At 33.0% G+C, this 20379-nt stretch overlaps 1 protein-coding gene and 1 non-coding gene across 3 annotated transcripts; one reads left to right on the top strand and one right to left on the bottom strand.

The window, feature by feature from the left end:
• Positions 1-50: 50 nt before the first annotated feature.
• On the bottom strand, positions 51-2727 carry LOC8259928. 2 transcript variants are annotated; one of them, XR_007215394.1, is made up of 4 exons: positions 2306-2727; positions 1636-2022; positions 1338-1422; positions 51-372 (listed from the first exon to the last, which is right to left on the bottom strand). It is a non-coding gene; the product is annotated as an uncharacterized LOC8259928 (transcript). The 2 variants fall into 2 exon arrangements; XR_003078236.2 differs by having other exon boundaries at positions 2421-2726.
• A 9260-nt stretch (positions 2728-11987) lies between these two features.
• On the top strand, positions 11988-20246 carry LOC8259929. The gene is given in 10 exon segments (XM_048372984.1): positions 11988-12766; positions 12957-13082; positions 14324-14395; positions 15348-15386; positions 15938-16018; positions 16093-16140; positions 17675-17725; positions 17823-17891; positions 19278-19517; positions 19798-20246. Coding segments are annotated over 10 exon segments (1341 nt in total). The 5' UTR covers positions 11988-12403; the 3' UTR covers positions 20050-20246.
• Positions 20247-20379: the final 133 nt, after the last annotated feature.

Here is a 20379-nt window from a genome sequence, read left to right as displayed (position 1 = left end):
TTTGTAATGGATTTCTAAGTTCACTGTGAGCATGTGCTGAACATTTGTCATATGCAAATAAAAAATTTTGCAACTTCACTTTCAAATATCATTTTGGGGTACAAGAAATCTGCCTAGCAGAAAACTACTTTATGTAACAAAGAAACACACCATCACGATCTCCACCCACCAAGAGGAGAATTGGATGAGAGGAGCATTATAAGGAACTCGCTCATTTATCCCAATATTCTTCAAAGCTGTGTCAACACGGCGCAAGAACTTCGGGACACCCTTCCATATAGTCTCATGGAAGTAGCTCATTCCTGCTCTCATCTCATCTTGTGGAGTCGGAGGAGTCCTTCGGATTTCATCTGTGCGGAATGCAGCTTGAATCTACATGAGATAAAGGAAATTATAACTTGCCAAGATTTTCAGTCAAATCAAACTTATGGAAATTATTTCAATCGATCCCCATGAAGATATATGCAGAATATTCATAAACATAGAAATAAGAAAAAATCTAAATAAGATGTTACAGCACATGTTAATGAGATAGGTAATTCCAAACATTGGGATGTGCATTCCATTGAAAAGAAGACAAGCACTGCAATCTATGCAAAGAATGTGAGGAGATGTGTTCCCATCTTCAGGAAACAATGATCAAGGAAAAAATCAGTACTAAGCAAAAGCATAAGAATGGTTTCATTGTTATGTGTAGTCTAACTTAACAAAAAAAAAAAAAGTGATAACCCAGGGAAAAGTTTTATCGAAGATCATACAAATGGCAAAACAAAATTGCAAGACTTTTACCTAGAGAAGAGATGTCAACTATAATTTAATAGTAGTGTTTTCTTTTAAGAGCAAACCAATATGCACTGGTTCTATAGTCATGCAATCTATAAATCATAATGGACATGCGTCCAAGTCTAGTCTGTTGAATTTTATATAAGGATCAGTGCTGGGTACAAATGAGAGTCCACTTTTTAGTATTTCAATTCTTATTCTCAGATTTCTAAGACTCGGTCTTCATTTTTCCAGTTTCTATGACAGAATTCTTTAGTTGCCAAGTCTGTGGATTCTGCATCTGGGGTCTCTGAAGCAAAATAGCAAACAGATATTCTATAGAATTGTAGAGGTGTTCATTGTTCCCAAGTGCAGTATTGACAATTTTATTAAACTTAAATGACTTGTGTGTAATATAGGGAGAGAATCATTAACGTGACTGTATATACTAGCATTCATCTCAATAGTATATCTACATGTATTTTTGGTTGATATCATGATTGTTATCCTTCTGCAAAGAAGTAGAAGACTAAAAAGAGAAAAGTTAAGGAAGCCTAGTATTGTCATCTGCATACCTCTCTTTGTAAGGCCTCATCAAGTTCCTGCTTATCATCTGGAGTAATGCCCTTAGCGTACAACTGAGTCAAACAGTCCCGTATCCTGAAAATATGAAATGAATATAGTATCATTAGTTATCCAAGGAAAGAAGCCTTTCTAATTTATAGCTACACCAGCCAGTGACCAATTGCTGGTCTTTGATGCAACGGATCAAGAAATGTTTACATAAAGATCACCTAAAAATATGAGCATCTAGAACTAATTCTCTCACAAAGTATTGTTTAATAATTTAATAACACAGAACAGAAACCTTACGTGCTTTTGAAGCAAAGATCTTCTAACAGATTGAGTAGGATGTGCAGTTAAGACTAAATCCACAGTCTGGTTCTTCAAAGCATCAAAAACTTCTTCTGGGGATTTCTTCAATTGCACCACCAGTCTTTTTAGGGTCTCTTCAATGTCTGATTCAGTTGTTGCTGAGTTCTCATCAGCAAAATCTCCTTTCTTCAATTTGATTCTTCGTCTATAAGCGATCTGAACTTCCTCAGCCAGATTGGCCAAGTTAAGCATGTGAGAGAATGACTTCGTAACAACAATTGAATCCCCAAGATCCAAACTTGTTAGCACTTTCCCAAGTTCCGCCAACTTTTGAGGGTTGTGTTTCCCTTCATACTCAGCTGAAAGTTCATAACAGTCTTGAACCTAAGAATCATACATAACAGAACTCTTAGTAAATTACTTTTTAAAGACGCATAAGACCTTGGCTGAAATGAACCATGTTATTTGTTGCATATGTCATTTCTTTTCAAATGCCTTCTAATGTCTTCTCACTTCAAGCAAAAAGAACCAAATTCTAGCAACTATGGCATTTCCAAACATGATAAATGACTACATAATATCCAATTGAAAGGAACTCTTGCATTTCTAGACTTTCCAAACACCATAAACAGAGAGTACCTAAAATTAGACTAACATTCTTACTCACTATTATTTAGAATTTGCATCACTTGTAGCTATGTATAAAGTGTGGTACTAATCTTCTAGAACCAAATAGTTCAAAACACAGATTTAATCTTCTTTAAGAATCTACTCTATGTTACCGCGCAACTTCAACAAGTTGATGAAGCAGGTCTAGGTCGGAGAGTGACAACCAATGTTCTTGCAATGGTAGCACTGCTGCCACCACCTCCTTCTTCTTAATCGTGACCCTGAAAACGCCATTCTGTTCTGCTCCTTCGGTACCCATATCGTTCCGTATTCGTTACTGGTTGTCTCTAAGCTACTAATGTATAATTTTCGATTCTTGTCTTTTGGGGAGAAGGGGCTCTCAATTTACTTTTATACTGCATCACGATGTAATAGACAGTGCATCTGGATGATATGTCATTGCTATTTAGTAGTTTTTATTATAAAAAAAATAAAAATCAAAGTTCGAATTAGAACAGTGGGGTAGTTGCTTTCTTTTTTTTCTTTTTTTCTAAAAAAATAACCTTTAAAGATAGGGATGGCATTACGTACATGGTTAAGAGAAAAACAAATAATTCTGGTTGTTCAAATAATGATATATATGACATTGACCGATCAACAGAACTGCTCCACACTCTACCTTTGTCATATATTCCATAGATCACACTAGATAGATATTATATTCTTGGAATATGATTCATTTTTAAGATATCTTGGTGGTAAAACAGTAGACACGCGAGATCTCGTTCTAAAGGGCCTGGAGGAATTTTCATTCTGCTGTCTCGTTATCAATCACACTGTGCAAAAGAAAAGAAAAAAAAAAAAACAGTGATTGCAGGCGACCGAGTTCTATAAACTGCGTATAACAGAATATAGACGTCTTACAAAATTAATTAATTCATTGCAACAGATACAAATACAGTTTATATAAATCAATTTGCGACACAATTTTCTTCTTTTTCTTTTACAGTGACGTGCATGTTTTACTAATGTCGATCAAATTAGTTGAAGCTTAGGCAGAAAACTGTATTAAACACTCACCTTGATAATAGTAAACTACACCACTCGCTCCATTAATCTAATCCTCTGTTGTCTTGTCTTTTATCTAGCGCACTTTGGTGATAATTTAAACCAGAAGCTGACTATTGAATTAAATACAGAATTTGATTCAGGTGATGCATAGTTGGTTTGGTACTAATTTAGGCTATAATAATCAAACTCCAATTTCTCAATTAACTCGACATTCAGCACCTGCTTCTCAATATTTTATTTGGTTGGAATAAGTAGAACAAGTCTAACCAAACCTCCGTTTACTATCTGTATTGTATTTTATTTTAAATTCTATTATAGAATCAAGTTGATATATATAATTTAATAAAAGTTTTAATATTTAATATTAATTTATAATATTTTAAAAATAATAGTAAACTAACTATTTTTAAATATTTTTTAATATTTTTAAATTTTATGAGTATAATAATATTATTTTAAAAATATTTATTAATTATTTTAATATTATATAATTAATTTTATTAATATAATTGATATTATTATTTTTTAATATTATATAATTAATTTTATTAAAATATAATATATAAAATATTTTTAAAATTAATATTATTATTTGATTAGTAAATCATTTATTAGTTAATATAATATTAAAATATAATTAATATACTATTTTTTTAAATTAGAGTAGTATTTAATTAAAAATTTAATTAATCAATTAATAAATTGATTAAAAAACTATAAAATTAAGAGAGAGAAATTTTTGGCCTTCAGACATTACTATTTTTTCTGGTGGTGGTGGTGATGCTCAATACCCGCTACTGCATTTAAGTTTCCCTTTCCTCTTCATTTATGTACCATTTACAAATTTAATCTTTGATAAGTTATTAGTTTTTAATTCGCATGACATGTACGAAAATTTTAATAATTAAATTTGTTAATATTTAAATAATAAAAATAATAAAAAGAAATAGAATTTTAAGTAGATCTTTTTTATATGATTCAGGTTTTTAATGTATAAATATGATTTTTATTTAAGTTATTTTTTCATATAGAATTACCTCATTAGTTCGTATATATTATAGCTTTATGTGTCATTATTCAAAATATGTTTTCTAAAATTTCTAATTAGTTTTGATTAATAAAAATTTCACTGGATAGTTGATAATTTACTAATTTGATTCATTTTATGAAATACTTAATAAATTTTTAATAAGAATATTTTATTAGATTTTTAATAATATTTTTAATAATTTTATTGAATGAAATTCTAAAAAGTATTATTTAAATAATAAAAATACAATTACTAAATTTAAAGAATGTCGTAATTGTTTAGTTTTGTTTCATTTTGCATATTAGTGACTAGAAAGTTTCAATAAATATTAATTACTTAAAAAGAATGTTTAAAATAAAGTCTACGAGTATTAATTACAATTTGCAATTATTGGTTTATTGGTATGGAATTGAATATAAATGTTTTTCTTTATCCAACAATTATGTATTGCAATCTGATTTTCCGGTGAAATCAAAAGCTTTTATTCTGAATTAATTTCTGAGAGTGATAGAATTAAAATTTCAGGATTGATCCTTCTATTAACTTCATGTTAATAGAGAACTATTCTTTTTTATTCTTTACAAGAACACTGTTATATTCTTGATTTCTTATGGCGAGCCGCATGAAACTATTTTTATTAAACTTAAGGCTGATTTCAATTTTCCGGCTTTGTAATTATTTTTTCAGGTAAATAATTTAGCGATAATGGTGTGACTGTTCTTGCATATGCCGCCAAAAATAAAGAATTGAAAAGTATAAATGAAGAAGATTTGTTTGATATTATCTTTACTGATTTCTAATGGGGAATGAATAAAATATTTCTTGAATACAATAAAAGAACGACTCAATATCTGGTTGACTTCTTCGAGTCAAGACTCTAATCAGAAATTAATTTTCAAAATATAATTAATTCTAAGGGGCAAGCGTATGTCGAGATAAATAAGTCTCATTGTCAAATTCGAATACCAAAGTCTATTATCGGCCCAAGTGACATATCTCCACCAAAGCTAGTCGAAGCTGAAATGATTATTGAAGATAATAAAAATATCTGTCTCGATCAATGGAAGCTAAACTAAGATACAATATATATATTCAAGTTGTTATAAAAAAAATTTTTTTATGTACTTGGCATATCTCCAATCAAAAGTTAAATATCAACACCGATAAATTTATAATTTTTGGATTAAGAGACCACTATTAAAAAAGTCACCAAAATATATTAAAAGATCGGCTTCTCGAAAGCGGCCCAACTAAATCGAAAGTTTGATTGTTATATCTCTGAAACTATAACATGGACTTCGATTCATACGGTGTCGTTTTGTTATTTCATAAGTTATTATCACACGCGTGAAGTTTTAATTGTTTGCCCTATAATTGAAGCTTTAATTCCTTGATTTTTGTATTCCATAACAGAAAATTTTCATCTATAGCTCATTTATTTCTATTTACTTCTTCTGTTTACAGCTTGTTTTCTTTTCTTTTTTTTTTCTTCTCGCTTTCTTCTTGATTTGTCATTCTCGTTTTCTTCTTTTTTCCTCATTCATTGAAATTATCTCTTTCTTTTGGACAAGCTTTTGTTTGCAAAAAGACTACTGCAATTGTTCATTAAAGCTTGAAAATATATTTTTCTGTTTTTCATTGTTAGATTGAAAAAAAGCTTTTAGAGTATGGAGAATAATTTGCAAATCAATAATGTACAAATAATATTTGTGGATGAATCACCAATGGAAAGTATTAATTTATATAGGAAGTCAGGTAAAATTATTTTATTGTTTGGCGGTTTTTTTTAAAGATGAATGTTCATTATGTGTTATGTAAATGCTCATTATTTCGGGTTACAGTGTTCATATACTATTGTTATAATGTTCATTGTTTTTGTTTGCAGTTGATTGTGAACCTAATTCTTTTGGTGATGAGTGTCTGTGAAGTCTACTCATAAAGCTTATTATTTATATAATGATTATGCATTTAGAATTGGTTTTGATATGAGAAAGAGTAAGCAAAGGTATAGAGCAGATGGCAAATCATTAACAATAAAAAGATTTGTTTGTTCAAAAGCTGGCATAAAGGAAAAGGTAGGCAAAGAAAATAAATATTTCTCAAAACTTAATATTCATACTGGTCGTCAGCTCTCATAGAATTCTATATCGATGAAGAAGGAGTTCTGACTATAAGTAAACACCAAAAAAAGTATAATCATGATCTACGTCCACCTAGTAAAATCCACCTTATCCATTCTCATAGATAAATTACAAGAAACCAGCTCAATTATCTTAATAATTTAAAAAGAAGTAGAGTTGGAATGGCTGATAGGATTAAATTGTTGAAAAACCAATCAGGAGGATCAACATTGGTTGGATTTACAGCAATGATGCTTATAGTCATTGGCGTTACAAAATATAAACAAATTGGATGGTAGTGATTCAAATGCTTTCATTAGAAATTTTAGAAAAAAACAATCCAATGAAAAGAATTTTTTCTTTGATTTTAAGGTTGATAATGAAGTAAGATTATACAGCTTCTTTTAGAGATATGGGCAAATGAAACAAGATTATGAGTTATATGGAGATTTGTTAGTGCATGATACTACATATCGAACTCACAAATATGATATGATTGGTGGTCCTTTTATAGGTATTAACCAGCATTACTTAATTAATTTTATTTCATATTATGTTCATTATAGTCTCTTATAATATTCATGAATAATATCTCTAATGTTCATATGTTTAATATATCTTATTAGATATTTCTGATTGTATCTTGTTCAAAAGGATCTGGGGCTTGTGTTTATCCGGCCCGTGGCCCACTAGGAATGGGTAGGCGTAAGGCCACTGAAACCCGTAGTAAGCCTAACACTCACTGACTTAAACAAATCTCATCTCAAATTTATATTATTAAAACCATAAATTATCTTAATAGCTACATTACATAAATACTTGATCATGGAAAAATTAGGCGAGACCAAACTCATAAAATTTACAAACTGATACATCTACTAATTACTCTGCGGAGAATCTAAGATTTACCAATTTACATACCAAATCAAATACATCACCCGATGATGAAGGAGTCGGGTTGAATAAGAGTCGCGAGAGGACTAACGTCGAATCGAAAACGATGAATTGAATCACACCTCAGAGTGAGTTAAAATCAAATAATCTAGAGACTATTGCTTCTTCTCGGAAAACATAGATTATTCAAATCAGATATCAAACCATGCACGTAAATACAATCCACATTATAATCATACCATAATAAATAAATAAATAAAAATATATATTTACTTTTACGGGACGAGTGGCTCGGTAGAACCCTAACCCCAATTCTAATAGCCTTTCGGCTCTCTTAATCCAACAAAGTTGGCGCCGAGAGAGCAAGCTCGATTCGGGATCACTTACTCTCAACTTGACTTCCAAATGTTTTCTACAGAGCAGCACCGCCGTCGTGGACCTTAACTCGCAATCAATCGAACTCACCCCGGAGAGCAATGCTCGATCGGGGCAAACAAATCCATAATAACCTTATGTCTATGATTCTGGGACCACATTCGAACCCACTGTGTGGCATGTTCTACGAAAGCCACATCTCCCAAAACGCAATCATCCATTTAATAAATATCATTGTATAATGAAATCATTCAAACCATATCAAAATAACGATTAACACCAAGAGTAAGACATCGTGCAACTCATGGAAAATCGATTATATTTGGTATTATTATAACATTACTATAATAATACTTATATTATCTTCAATAATTAATAATCCGGTAAAATTATTTACGCTATGATACTAATAACCATATTAAGCATAAACTTCCAAAATAGCATATTAAAATCGGACTTAACAATAGTGCAATGATTAAATGACTTTAACTCACTCGGTTTAGGGCGACCTCCTACCGCCTACCCCTTGGAGCGAGCCAACAAACTGACAATCTAGTCACGGAAACAATTTATCAAAATAAACAATCGATCATCCCTGTTCACTCCGCTGACCAAAGAATCTCGACTCTGGAGAATTCCCACCGAAAATCCCAATCCTCCCTACAACACGAATATTTACCTCAGTAAAAGCGGGTCCGGGACTGCCGAAAAACACTTCAAATATCCAACAATTTAAACAACGGAGTCGGGTCCCCAAACTTCACTATTTTCCCGACCTCGCCACACAAAGACAAAATACGAGGGTTAATCGATCGAAACAATCATTTTTGACTCACAAATATCATCAAATACTCAATATAAACCAATAGACACAAATTTAAAATCAAAGGATTTCCAAGATCAACGGCCGGAGAAAAATTACCGAGACGCTTTGGCCTACTCACTTCGCTACGCCGAGTCCGATCGACGATTTGGACACACCATCTGACTCGACGCTAACGCCAGCTACCGACGATGATCCCCACTTCTGATTTTCCGATCCGACACCCGATCGTCCGAAGAGATTTACGACGATCTCGGCCGATTCGCACGAAGCCCAATCGCCACGGCAACCGATATGTCCGATCGTCCATCCTCCTCACGGAGGGCCGAAAAAGCCCAAAACTTCGGCCTCTGCCCTCTTTCCTTTCCTCTCCCTGGATCTTCCATCTCCCGCCACCACAAAGCGTCGCGCCGTCCATTTGCAAAGATCTACGAATAAACTTAACCATTGCGCCACATCCCGATTCCGCCGCCGCCGGGAGCTCTCTGCTCAAGGCTCCCGGCCCCGGGCCCCGCCTCCGCCCATCCACGCCGGAGCCGCTCGTCCTCTTCTGGCTCCACTCTCTCTTTTTTCTTCTTCCCCCGATTTTCCTTTCAATATCGACATTAGGCCCCCGAACTTTTTCTTATTACAATTTGGTCCCTCAACTTCCTTAATTACTTACAATCTCATCTTGCAGAATTCCAATTTAACCCCCAAACTTCTTTTTAGCCTTTCAATTAAGCCCCTAACTTTTTAATTTGGGCCAAATCCGAATTATTGAAAATACACAATTACAAAAATACCCCCGACCGACATATTTATTTACAAAAATACCAAGCTCACAAATTTCCATTAAAACCCCATAAAAATAACATTATACTTTCAATCCTTATTCCAAAATAAATTTTCAATATATAATTTTACTTATATAAATATGCATTTGGGAAAATTTGAATAACCAAAATATAATCATTTCTCAAATAGTTTACTTAATTAACTCCTTAAAAATCAAACTAATTGGATATGGAAAATAACTCATTTATTTATCTAACATGAACATTCAAAATTTGTATTTAAATCATTCCAATTAAACCGAATAAAAATAAAGCTAAAATTAACTTAAATAAAAACTCATTATTAAATATATAAAAATTTCGGGTGTTACAGTTTCCTTACTAGTCTCATTCTTTTATATACATCCTCCATTTATGACTCTGACTCTTCATTTATTCTAGATTATATACAAATAAACATCATTAGAAAAAGTTAAGAATATTTTAGACAGATTTGATGAACAAAGTCTCATTTGAATTCATATCCATAATCTCCTCTGTTTATCATTTCTTTTGGCATTTTACTTATGACAAAACCTTCGGTTGTCACATTCCATTTTAATCTCCAATTTTATAGCAGCTAATTGTAATTTTCACTTTTTACCATTTTGCTTGCTTCAAGAACTATTATATTTCCACGAGGAAGATTCATTGTAGACATAATATCTTCTTCGATTAATACAAGCTCACCTCTTTGTAATTTTATTGTGCATCTGCAATGGTTAAGATTTTCGATAAGAAATTTAGTTAATTTTGCATCACATTCTGATAGTTTCATGTCCGACAAACTTTCAAACCCAATCTGTTGAACAACCTCTTTTTGTTTTGTGGACGGTCTCTCAATCAATTTTATCAAACCTACTGGTAACATTCTTGTAATAAAATCTGGTTTGGTATACTCTTTTTTTTTTATGCTTTTCACCAACAGCAGCATCATCCATGTTTCTATTTTCATTTGAAAAATTACTCTTTTGCTGTTTATATTGTTCTTCTCTTTGTGGAGTTGTAGGATTACGTTTTGCTCATTTATTTTGAAAGCGGTTCATTCCATGTGGCACTAGTTTCAGTTGGAGCAGCTTTTTTTTTTTTACTTTTTTGTAGATGATGTATTCTCTTCTTCTCTAGCTTTCCTTTTCTTTGGTTTAGTAGTATGCTTTGCTAGCATTTTTCTTTTTGTCATGATCTCCATTAAAAAAAAAATTATTATGCTAAACTGTAATCATTTAGAATAAAAATCAAATAGAAAAATGTTCATTCATTTTACATTTTGTAGTATGATGAATGTTCATTGCATAAATATATAATATTCATACAACAAATAACAATAATGTTCATTTAGAATCCATAAAATGTTCAAAGAAATTAATACAAACCTGTTCATTTCAGGAGATAATAACTCAAACAGTATGAATGGTTATATTCATATATAATTGAACATTAGTGATTTAGTAATGTACATACTAAATAACAGTAATGTTCATTATAAATGCATAAAATGTTCAACAAAAATAATATAAATTTGTATACATATACAATTTTTCTCCTAATCATTTTTAAATTCATCCTCAGAGACCCTAATTCAAAGTTTCATCAGAAGATGATTACTCAAACAATATGAATAAATATAAAAATATAAAAATATAAAATGATCATAATCATTAGTTTTCTAAATTATATAATGAAAATCCAAACAACATATTCAAATGAACATTAGTGATTCAAGGCATGTATTTTTCATTGCAACAGAAAACTTTAAAAATGTGACACTTACCTTTTATATGTTACTGAATAGACTTCTCTAAGTGTTGAATTTTGATAAACAGAACAACTATTGATTTGAGAGAGGATTATATAGTGTTATCTGAGTTAGAAATTTGAATCAACTGCCGAGGGAAGTGAGTTTATGCACCGATAAAATAAGGATGGATGTTTGAGAAGATTATGGGTTTTGTTACAAAGTTATGTTCATTTTTAAAGTTAAATCTTTGCGTTTTGGGATGGTGAAAACTCATTGATACAAAACACGTGGGATATGCTGGTTTTTTTTTGGCTAAAAGTGTGGGACTTTCTGTTTTTACACTTTCTATTTCAAAACGCATTAAAGTGTTGCGGTTTTTAATTAAATGAAATGTGCGTTTTAAAGCTCTTTCTCCGACATGTGTTTATAGACATTTGATCCATAAAGCTACATGGACCTTTGTTATATCTCGACCAAAAAAAGAATAAACAATATATTTTCTTAATTCAAACACAAAATCCTAAACGACTAAACATAAATAATTTTCTTAATTCTTACAAATAAGTATAATTGAAAATCTCTGATATTAATAAATAATATATATTTTTTAATATTTTTATCTATCAAATCTTTATTACAGTTTGTGAAATGCTGAAAAATATTATATAAATTAAAATCTTTAGCAAAAACATTAAATAATTTTAATCTTAAAACTATAATTTTTTCAGAAAGAAATGTCCCGTAAAATTTCTTTCAAAATTAATTATGAATTTAAAAAGAAACCGTAAAATATATTTTCGGCTTTTTTGGCATACTTTTTGAGAGAGGAAGACCAGACGAGATGGGTAAGACTTTAGGCCCGCTTCATTCTCGGGTCGTTCTGACCAGCCGGCCCAATGACTTGCTGTCGTTCTTTCGAACTCAAACGAAGAACACGATCAATAAAAAAAAAAAAAAAAAGTCTCCCTCTTCTCATCTCAAGCCTCACCATCTGCCATCTATCTCATGATTATTGCCTTTTATTTTCCTTTGGAATCTGTTTCTCGCTTTTACAAACCCTAACACACACTCTCTCTCTCTCTCTCTCTCTCCCTCTCTAGAAGAAGGGATTTATCGCTAAACCCTAGCGGTGGCGATAAGAGGAGAAATTGGTACTGTATTGAACCCTAGACAAGACATTACTTAATTTGTATATATACAAAGAGACAGAGTGTGTTTCTGTCATACTAATTAGGAGATGAGATCGCAGGAGAGACATATCTATATGTATCTGTATAATAAGGAAAGATAATGAGTAGACTGTCATTCAGGCCGCGGCCACTGGACATACACAAGAAACTCCCAATTGTCAAGTCTGTTAAGGATTTTGAAGAAGATGACACCCCCACTTCTACTCGCAACTCTCAGCTCATCCGTCTTGTTTCTGCAGACCTCGATACTGAGGTAGAGACTTTCTTTTTTTGTTAATTATTATTTTATTGTAGTTTATAAAAATATTCGCACCATTCTGGGTCAATGAATCTCTTCTTCCTTCCTATCTTCGCGCAAGGGGAGGTGTGTTCATTTCACTCTAACTTCCTATCTTCGAATTGTGTTGGATCACTGCGCGAGTTCTGCGAGTTCAACCAAGATAAGAAAATTCTCTTCCCTGAAAGCGAGTTTTCCTTCCTTTTTTTCTTCTCTGGTTTTTCTCAAGAGCAGGGTACAATACAAGTAGCATCATTCTTTATGCCTATTTCTATTTATATTCATTGCTCTATTCTTGGGGCTTGCACTAGTAACTCTTCCTGTGCTTTTTAACCTTTCCTCTCCTTTAGTTTTAATTATCTAGTTTATATACTGTAGGTTTGAATCTCTTCTTTTCAAGTTGGAGGTTTTGGATCACAAAGCTCGGGAAAGAGCAGGGGTTATAACTCCGACTCTTGGTTCACCAATCCCTGTACTTCTACAATTTGATGCTGCAAGTGAGGTGAATCATCACTTTCACTGATTTAATACTTGAAAGTTTTGTTGCAGTTGTCACTATCACCCTTTTTGCTTTTACAATACATGGTTGATTCCCTTATCATTAAATTAAACATATCTACTATCTAGGTTTGTAAGTCTGGTGTTGAAATGAATATGATTAATCTCCTTAGGTTGCTTTTCTGAAGTTGCTCCATTTCAGAAGAAGCAACAATTCCTGTTTATGTATTTTATACCTTAGGTTTTGAGTTCGCCAAGGTGTATTTTTAATGGGGTCTTGGAAAAGTATGATATAGCTCTGGATGACCACTGCATTGTGGTGATCCTGATCAAAAGTTTACTAATTTATCAAATATTGATTTTGCTGAGGGTCTTTAGGTTATCCTATGACCCTATTTTTTATAATAAGTATTCTGCTGTGGCAGTCTTACATCGAATAATCTACTTTCAACCCTTGGGCAAAAACAACGGACTACAATTTAGATTGATTGAGAGTATTTCAGATACAAACTTATAGAAGAAACTTGTATTAAAAAAAAGAGTATTTCAGATGCAAACTTATAGAAGAAATTTGTTGCTGCCAAAGAAGAACCAAAGTTCATGATCCAAAATTCCTATGAGACCTATATTTCAAGCGTATAGCTGGTTGTATGTATTCCCACTTGCATTACTGGCATGGTATACATGTGATTAGATGTTGTGAATATGCAACATTCAAAGGCGTTCCTAAAGAGACTCATTCTTTTTCCAATATTTGGTGTGAAAAATATATAGGTATAACTAGTATGAGAAATTAATGCTATAGGCAATCTGACACACATGGTGTGGGCCTATAGGGTGGACAAGGAAATGTAGCCTTAGTATGTTGTGAGCATTGAAGAGGGCTATTGCGGCTTCAAGCAGGCATAAGGTTGCTTGTGTTGAATATGGAGTTATTGTGCTTTAGTCATTATATCTTGATTCTTTTATTTATTTACTTTTTTAAGATGCTATCACTTCAAGCATAGCTTTCTCTCACAGGAACTTTCTTGCTAAGATATGTATGTGATAAACTTCTAGTAAAATTCATAAAGTGCAAAGCTAGCGGAGAAGAATGTTAAACTTTCATTTTTTATGCTTTGTAATGGTTGTTCGCAATCTATCCTTTTATTCACAATGATTGTTTGTCTAATCACTAGATTAATGCATTTTGTTCTGTTTCATTGTTTCCAAGCTTACTTGAATTTATTTCTTTTCTAATGTTAGGCTATGCAAGCTCAAACTCAGTCCATTAGACATGCAGTTTTCCAGTCTGTTTATAGTTATTGGAAGGATAAGGTATGGATTACGCATCCTACTGATAAAATCTATCAAATTATGCCGGATTTGATGTCAAGTCAATTTTCTTCTGTGATTTGTTTTCTCTTAAATTTAAGATCCAGATTGGTTTTGGAATGATGGAATTATAAGGAGAAAAATTAATTTGACAATTTAAACAACAGCGGAAAGAGTGTAATAATGGAGTTACCTTTCCAGAGTGTTCTATGTCATAGTGAATATTTTCGCTGTATTGCAGCTGTATCATAAGAAATCGAGTGCCACAGTATAATTGCACAAAGATTTATACATAGTTTGGGGAAAGCAATGGCATGTTGTGAGGACATTGGTTTATTGACAATTAATAATTCATGAAACAATTTGTAAAGGTGGAAAAAATGGATCCATATAGGGGCAGTTTGGCATTGTGGTTGGAAAAGCTTTTTCTCAAACCTCAATCTTTATTTTATTTTATTTTTTGAGTTTTGAAAATTGTTTTTGAAAAAGGCACGTCAATTGATGCTTTTTCATGTGCACGTTTGAGAAAAACATTGTATAAAAAATTAAAAAAACAATATTACTAAATCAAAAAATAACTTGCCTTTTCAATACCCAACAACAATCCCAAATGCACCCATAACCTACCCCAACTAGCTTGGGGTTAAGGCTTAGTTCAGTTGAGCTTTTGTAAATGTAGTCCTCCTCCTACTGTGCCATGCTTCATTTAAATAATCACCATATCTGGGATTGTGTGTTCACAAGCAAGTGAACTCCTATTAGACGTACCTCCGTAACCTTGTACATGTAAATTTTTATGCCTCTGTTATTTTATGGTGGCCACCCTATTGATTTCTTGTGTCACTCAGGTTTTATAGTTACTTATATCATAGCAAACGAATTTTGTGCTCGTCTTTTCCTTGTTAAAGTAAATAGAGGACATGTATGAATGCTTTTCTTTTCCTATTTTGGTCAGCGTGAAAGATGGCAGAAGCCTATTCTCCGGCGTTTGCAGGTTAGTTTCATTGCTTTGCTAAGTTCACTTCTCCTTGCTATTTCTCTTCTTTTGTTCTTTTTTCTTTATTGTCATTTTCTTTTCTCTATTATAAATTCCTCTATAACAGAAAATACGTATGCTACTTCACCTATAAAATACCTATCTACCTATATTCAATCTTTAGGACCTATTTGACCAAGTGACTATACCCTAAAGTTTAGACAGCAATATGCCAAACACTTGAACTTAGACCTGTACCAGATGCTTGTGTCCATGTCCAAGTAAGATAACTGACACATATTAATATTATTTTTGAAGTTAGGTTTTCCTATGACTTCCTGCGCCTGCCGTTAGCCATATTTTAGGTTTTTGCTTAATTCACTTGCAATTAATGTGACTGAAAGATCTCTGCCTTCCATTTGTGGTGATCTAGGTGCAACTCACACAATTGCATATAGCAGCCCACAATACCTTATTGGCAAAAAATTCCATGGTGTCGGTTATTAAGTATTAAGTATCCTTTTCTCTACAGTTACGTGTATGTGACTTTCTTTATGTTTTGGTCACAGCCTCCTCCACCAGTCAATGATACCAATCCTTACAATGTCTTCAGGCCGAGGGAGAAAGCTCACAGACTCCATACAAGAAGGGTAGGCCATTTTGCTTCTCAGAACCTTTGGTGAATTCTGACTCACAGCCTGCATAAATCTGTTTTATTCTGCAGATGCAAAGAAGGGAAAATAATGTGCAGTCATTTGAGAAGCTTCGCCAGGTCAGCACTAGTATCTCTTCTCTGCTTCATTTTTATCCTCTATCTGGATTTAGGATCCAAAATCCACATTAATAGTAATTGTCAACCAAATCAAAACTAGGGTTTTCATTCACTTTTATTTTCAGTGCTGACAATTGGTTGATTCTGACATTTCTTAAAAAACCTGAATACTGCTAAAGAAACATTGAACATTGATGCAGTCTCTTATTTGTGCAATATGCTATACAGCTAGTTGGCGTGTTTCGACTCAATGACTAACCACTTATTAACTATTCTAGATTTAAAAAAAAGACTTTATTGTTAAGAGAATTCAAGATATTACTATGAGGGAGTCCAGTAATTGGGAAAACTTAATTATATACATCTTATCTCAATGTCAGGTGCATCTGGATTCGGGTTAAAATTGAGGTTAATAACAGCAAGAGTAATAGTTATGGGCATAATGATTACCAGTGTAACTATTATTTTTAAGCATTTGTGGTAATTTCTATGATATGACGAGTAATGAATAAGGTGTTACAGTATCCCCAACAATACTCCCTATATGCTTCCTATTCTTTTCCATTCTGGCTATAGGTTTTCTCTTTCAAATTCCGTTCCTTGGGTTGTACTGTGTACTACTATCCAAGTATAATTTCAGATTCGTCTATGTTTACCATTGTGTTTCGTGCTTCTAAGAAAGGGTTATCCGTAAGTTGTCAATTTCATAGGTTAAGATATGCATATGCTATTTAATTATGAAGCTGTGGACCACAAAGGTTCTCCTATTCATTTGCTGATCAGCCTAATTGTGTTCATTTGATCTCGTGATTTGTGTTTCTTACCATCAATCAGTGCCTATGTTTTTGCTGGCCTTTTGTGAAAATAAAATTGTTTTCTTAAGCTGAATTTAATAATAACCGTACACTGAAACAAGTTAATTTACAATTTTTCACTTTTCTATCCCCATTCATCAGAGTTAATTCCATAAAAGCATATCTACTGTGTTAGTGTGCTTGACCATCCATGCTATGTTTAATGGAATATGAATGTCTCAAGTCAATGAGTAACCATATTGGACCTGTTGACCTTGATGAACTTGACATTCTGTCTTTTTCTTTTTCTTGTTCTTCTATTAGATTCCTTTATTATGGTTTTTATTCCTCTCCGCCTCCTTTTTTCTTTCTGTCAATGTTACTTAGAAAGGATTATTGCCATGGTTAGTCTATATGTATCTTCATCTCACAACTCATCCTGGATGAGTAGTACTGTTGACTTGCAGAGTATCATTAGCTAAAAGAATAAGCCCTCATGCTTCCTACTCTTGTCACATTGCATTAAGTTTCACTATGATTGTATCACTTGTTGTAAAACTAATCTTTACTCTTTTAATCCCACTCATATTTCTTGATTTGTTTGGAGACTTGAAAGAGGAGTATCTTTTAGGGAGAGGAAAAAGCCCCTTGTTGCTTTTGTGGTTTTCTTGATTCTCTCTTAGCCCATTGGCGGCAATTGCTAATATATTTCACTATAATTGGGAATTTACTATTTTCAGGTCAGGCGCAACCTTGACCAAGCCAAGACAATACTTGAGGTTCTGATTAAGGTGCATATCTGATTAAACTTGAGTGTATATCTGTAAGGTTTAAACGATCTCCATAATCAAGGGAAAGGTAATTGCCTGAACATAAATGTGTTTGCAGCGAGAGGAGAAAAAAAGGGAGGCAATGGAGAATGAGGTGAACCTTCAAAGGGTCCAAATGAAATATAAGGTACATTTGTATGGCAATCTGCATCAACTTCGATTCCTTTTCTCTATTCTCCCTTTCCTTGTCCAATAATTTCTATCCACAAACAAGGCAATCTGTATTTGTATGGCCAAAAGCTGCTGAGGAAACTCAGGATAAGAAAAATATAATTTTTACCTTCTCTGGAAACTAAAATATAGATAAGGGGAAAAGAGGATTAATTATTTCAACCATATGTGAAACATGTTGAGATTAAACTTGAGGAGGTTTTCCCCTTCTGAGATAAAATTTATTGGGTCCCAGTTTGGGAGGTTTTTTTATTTTTTTCTTTGCCTCTTAAAACCTTATTTGTCAGACAAAATAGGAAGGAACCTTCATTTCCTTCCCTTCCCCTCTATACCACTTTTATCAATGCATGCTATAGTAGTTGTCAAGAATGCTGCTCGGATCTTTTTCTTTTATTTGATTTGATTTAGGTAGCTAAATTAATACTCTTCTTTTTTAACTATTTCTTATGCAATGAATGGCATATGATAGATTTGGTGATAGTGTTAGAAGAATATGTGACAAAAGGTTGTATAGTCTAAGAAATCCTATTTATGAAATGAATTTAAAAAGAAGAAGGGGAAGGTATTGTTTGGTGTGCTTCTCTCCCTCTCTCTTTCCCCCTTGATCTCAGTCTTGAAATTGAGCCCTTCCTATGCTTGAGGCATGATGTCTTTTATGGATTATAGATTATGGTTGGGAAGAAATCAAACACAGAACTCCAACTCTCCATCCTGATTCTAGTCCAATTGTCCTTTTAACTTCTTACCTGCATTAAGTTAGGTACAGTTCTACTAAGAACTGCAAAAAGAAAATAGAATAAAATATTCTGCTAAAGTCTGACGGCTAAATGTTGGGGTTTCTTCTCCAAAGCATCATCTTCATCTTCATCTTTCATCCCAATCCATTTGGTTTAAGATTCTTAGAGTGTGTTTGGGATTGTTTTTGGGTGTTGAAAAAGCAGATTTAGAAATTTTTTAATAAGATATATTGATTTTTTTTTTTTTAAATTGTTTTTTCTAAACCTACTTTTAGGAAAATATTAATTTACCTGTTTTTCACAAAAGTAATTTTCAAAATTCAAATAATAAAATAAATTAAAAATTGAGGTTGGAAAAACACTTTTTCTACCTCAATGCCAAACAACCCCTTAATGTCTTCTTCCTCTTTGTTTGTTAAATTTGTCCATTCCTACTTGATGATATTACCTTTTTAAGAATTGATTCTATGGAATTGTGCATATTTATTTATCCAATTGCCAAAAGCCAAATATTGCGAGTGGTGTTTTAAGAGTTGATTCTATATGGATTGGACAATTAACTGTCTTTTGTGCTGTTTGAGATCTGTTAATTGGCTTCTTCTCAGCATGAAACTGAGCTCCTTGAAGATAGCTTGGTTCTTCCTGGATTCCCACCTATCTCTTCCAAGTTTGCTTCAAGTGAAGATGAATTTGTAGATTCAGATGACTTAGCAAACAGTCGTCCGCGTGCTCGACTTGCTGCGTCTCAAAATCCTCCTTTCATGGACTCCCTTACAGTGCCTGCAGGAAGCGTGAAGCAAGAGTTCAGACGACGGCATTCTCCATATGGATGGCTTAATAAAATGGTATGCACATAGATTCTCTACCTTGCTAAATAGTATAAAATGGTAACAGTATGCCTCTCTCAAAAGAATCAATTTCTGTAAAATGCCACTAGTTAACTGGTTGCGATTAAAAGTTGGCCCATACTAGCACATAACAACTTCATCTTGGAATATCAGGTGCATAGTTGAATTTTATTTTCGAGGGCAAATCCAGGATCTTATCAACTCAGTTCATATAAGTTGACTCTTTATATTGGAATATTAATTTCATTGTTGAATCTTATATCTTGTGTGACGACAGGATCCTCTCGAGCCAATTCTGTTATTCACAAAGCCTCTTGTTCCAGACAAGTTGGCAGCTGCAGGCATTGCACCACCTGTAGATTCCTCATCAAAGAATGGTGCATCCAGCCCCCCTTATAGATTTCATGGGAGAATTGGCCGAGGTGGTCGGATTATATTTGATAGGTGGAACCCATTTTTGGACACTCCAATAGATATTCACAACTCTTTTTACATGCCACCAAGATCCCGGCCTTCGGCCTATAACTAATATGAGTACTTGCAGTATGTTGTTTCCTGCTCTGGTAGGTGGCTATTTGGATATAGATTCAGAGTTTAGTGTAATTATGCATGTACAAGGAATATTTGCATTGCCACGAGGCCTTTGTGACGGTGCATTTTAGGTTGTGGCAGAAAGCTGAAGCTCATGTACTCTGGATAGCATGCCGGTGCTACCTCCTTTGCACATATTCACCCTTCCTTCCTTTTTTTTTTTTTAGTTATTTTTATTGTTTAGAAAAGCATGCCTCCACGGCTCCCCACCTTCCTTGGTTGATTCTTATTGGGAAATCATGCTGCTTCAATGCTGTTATGTGCATGG

This window comes from Ricinus communis, chromosome 4 (assembly GCF_019578655.1).
Source record: "Ricinus communis isolate WT05 ecotype wild-type chromosome 4, ASM1957865v1, whole genome shotgun sequence".
Classification (NCBI taxonomy): Eukaryota; Viridiplantae; Streptophyta; class Magnoliopsida; order Malpighiales; family Euphorbiaceae; genus Ricinus; species Ricinus communis.
This window is presented reverse-complemented; position numbering and strand designations above follow the sequence as displayed.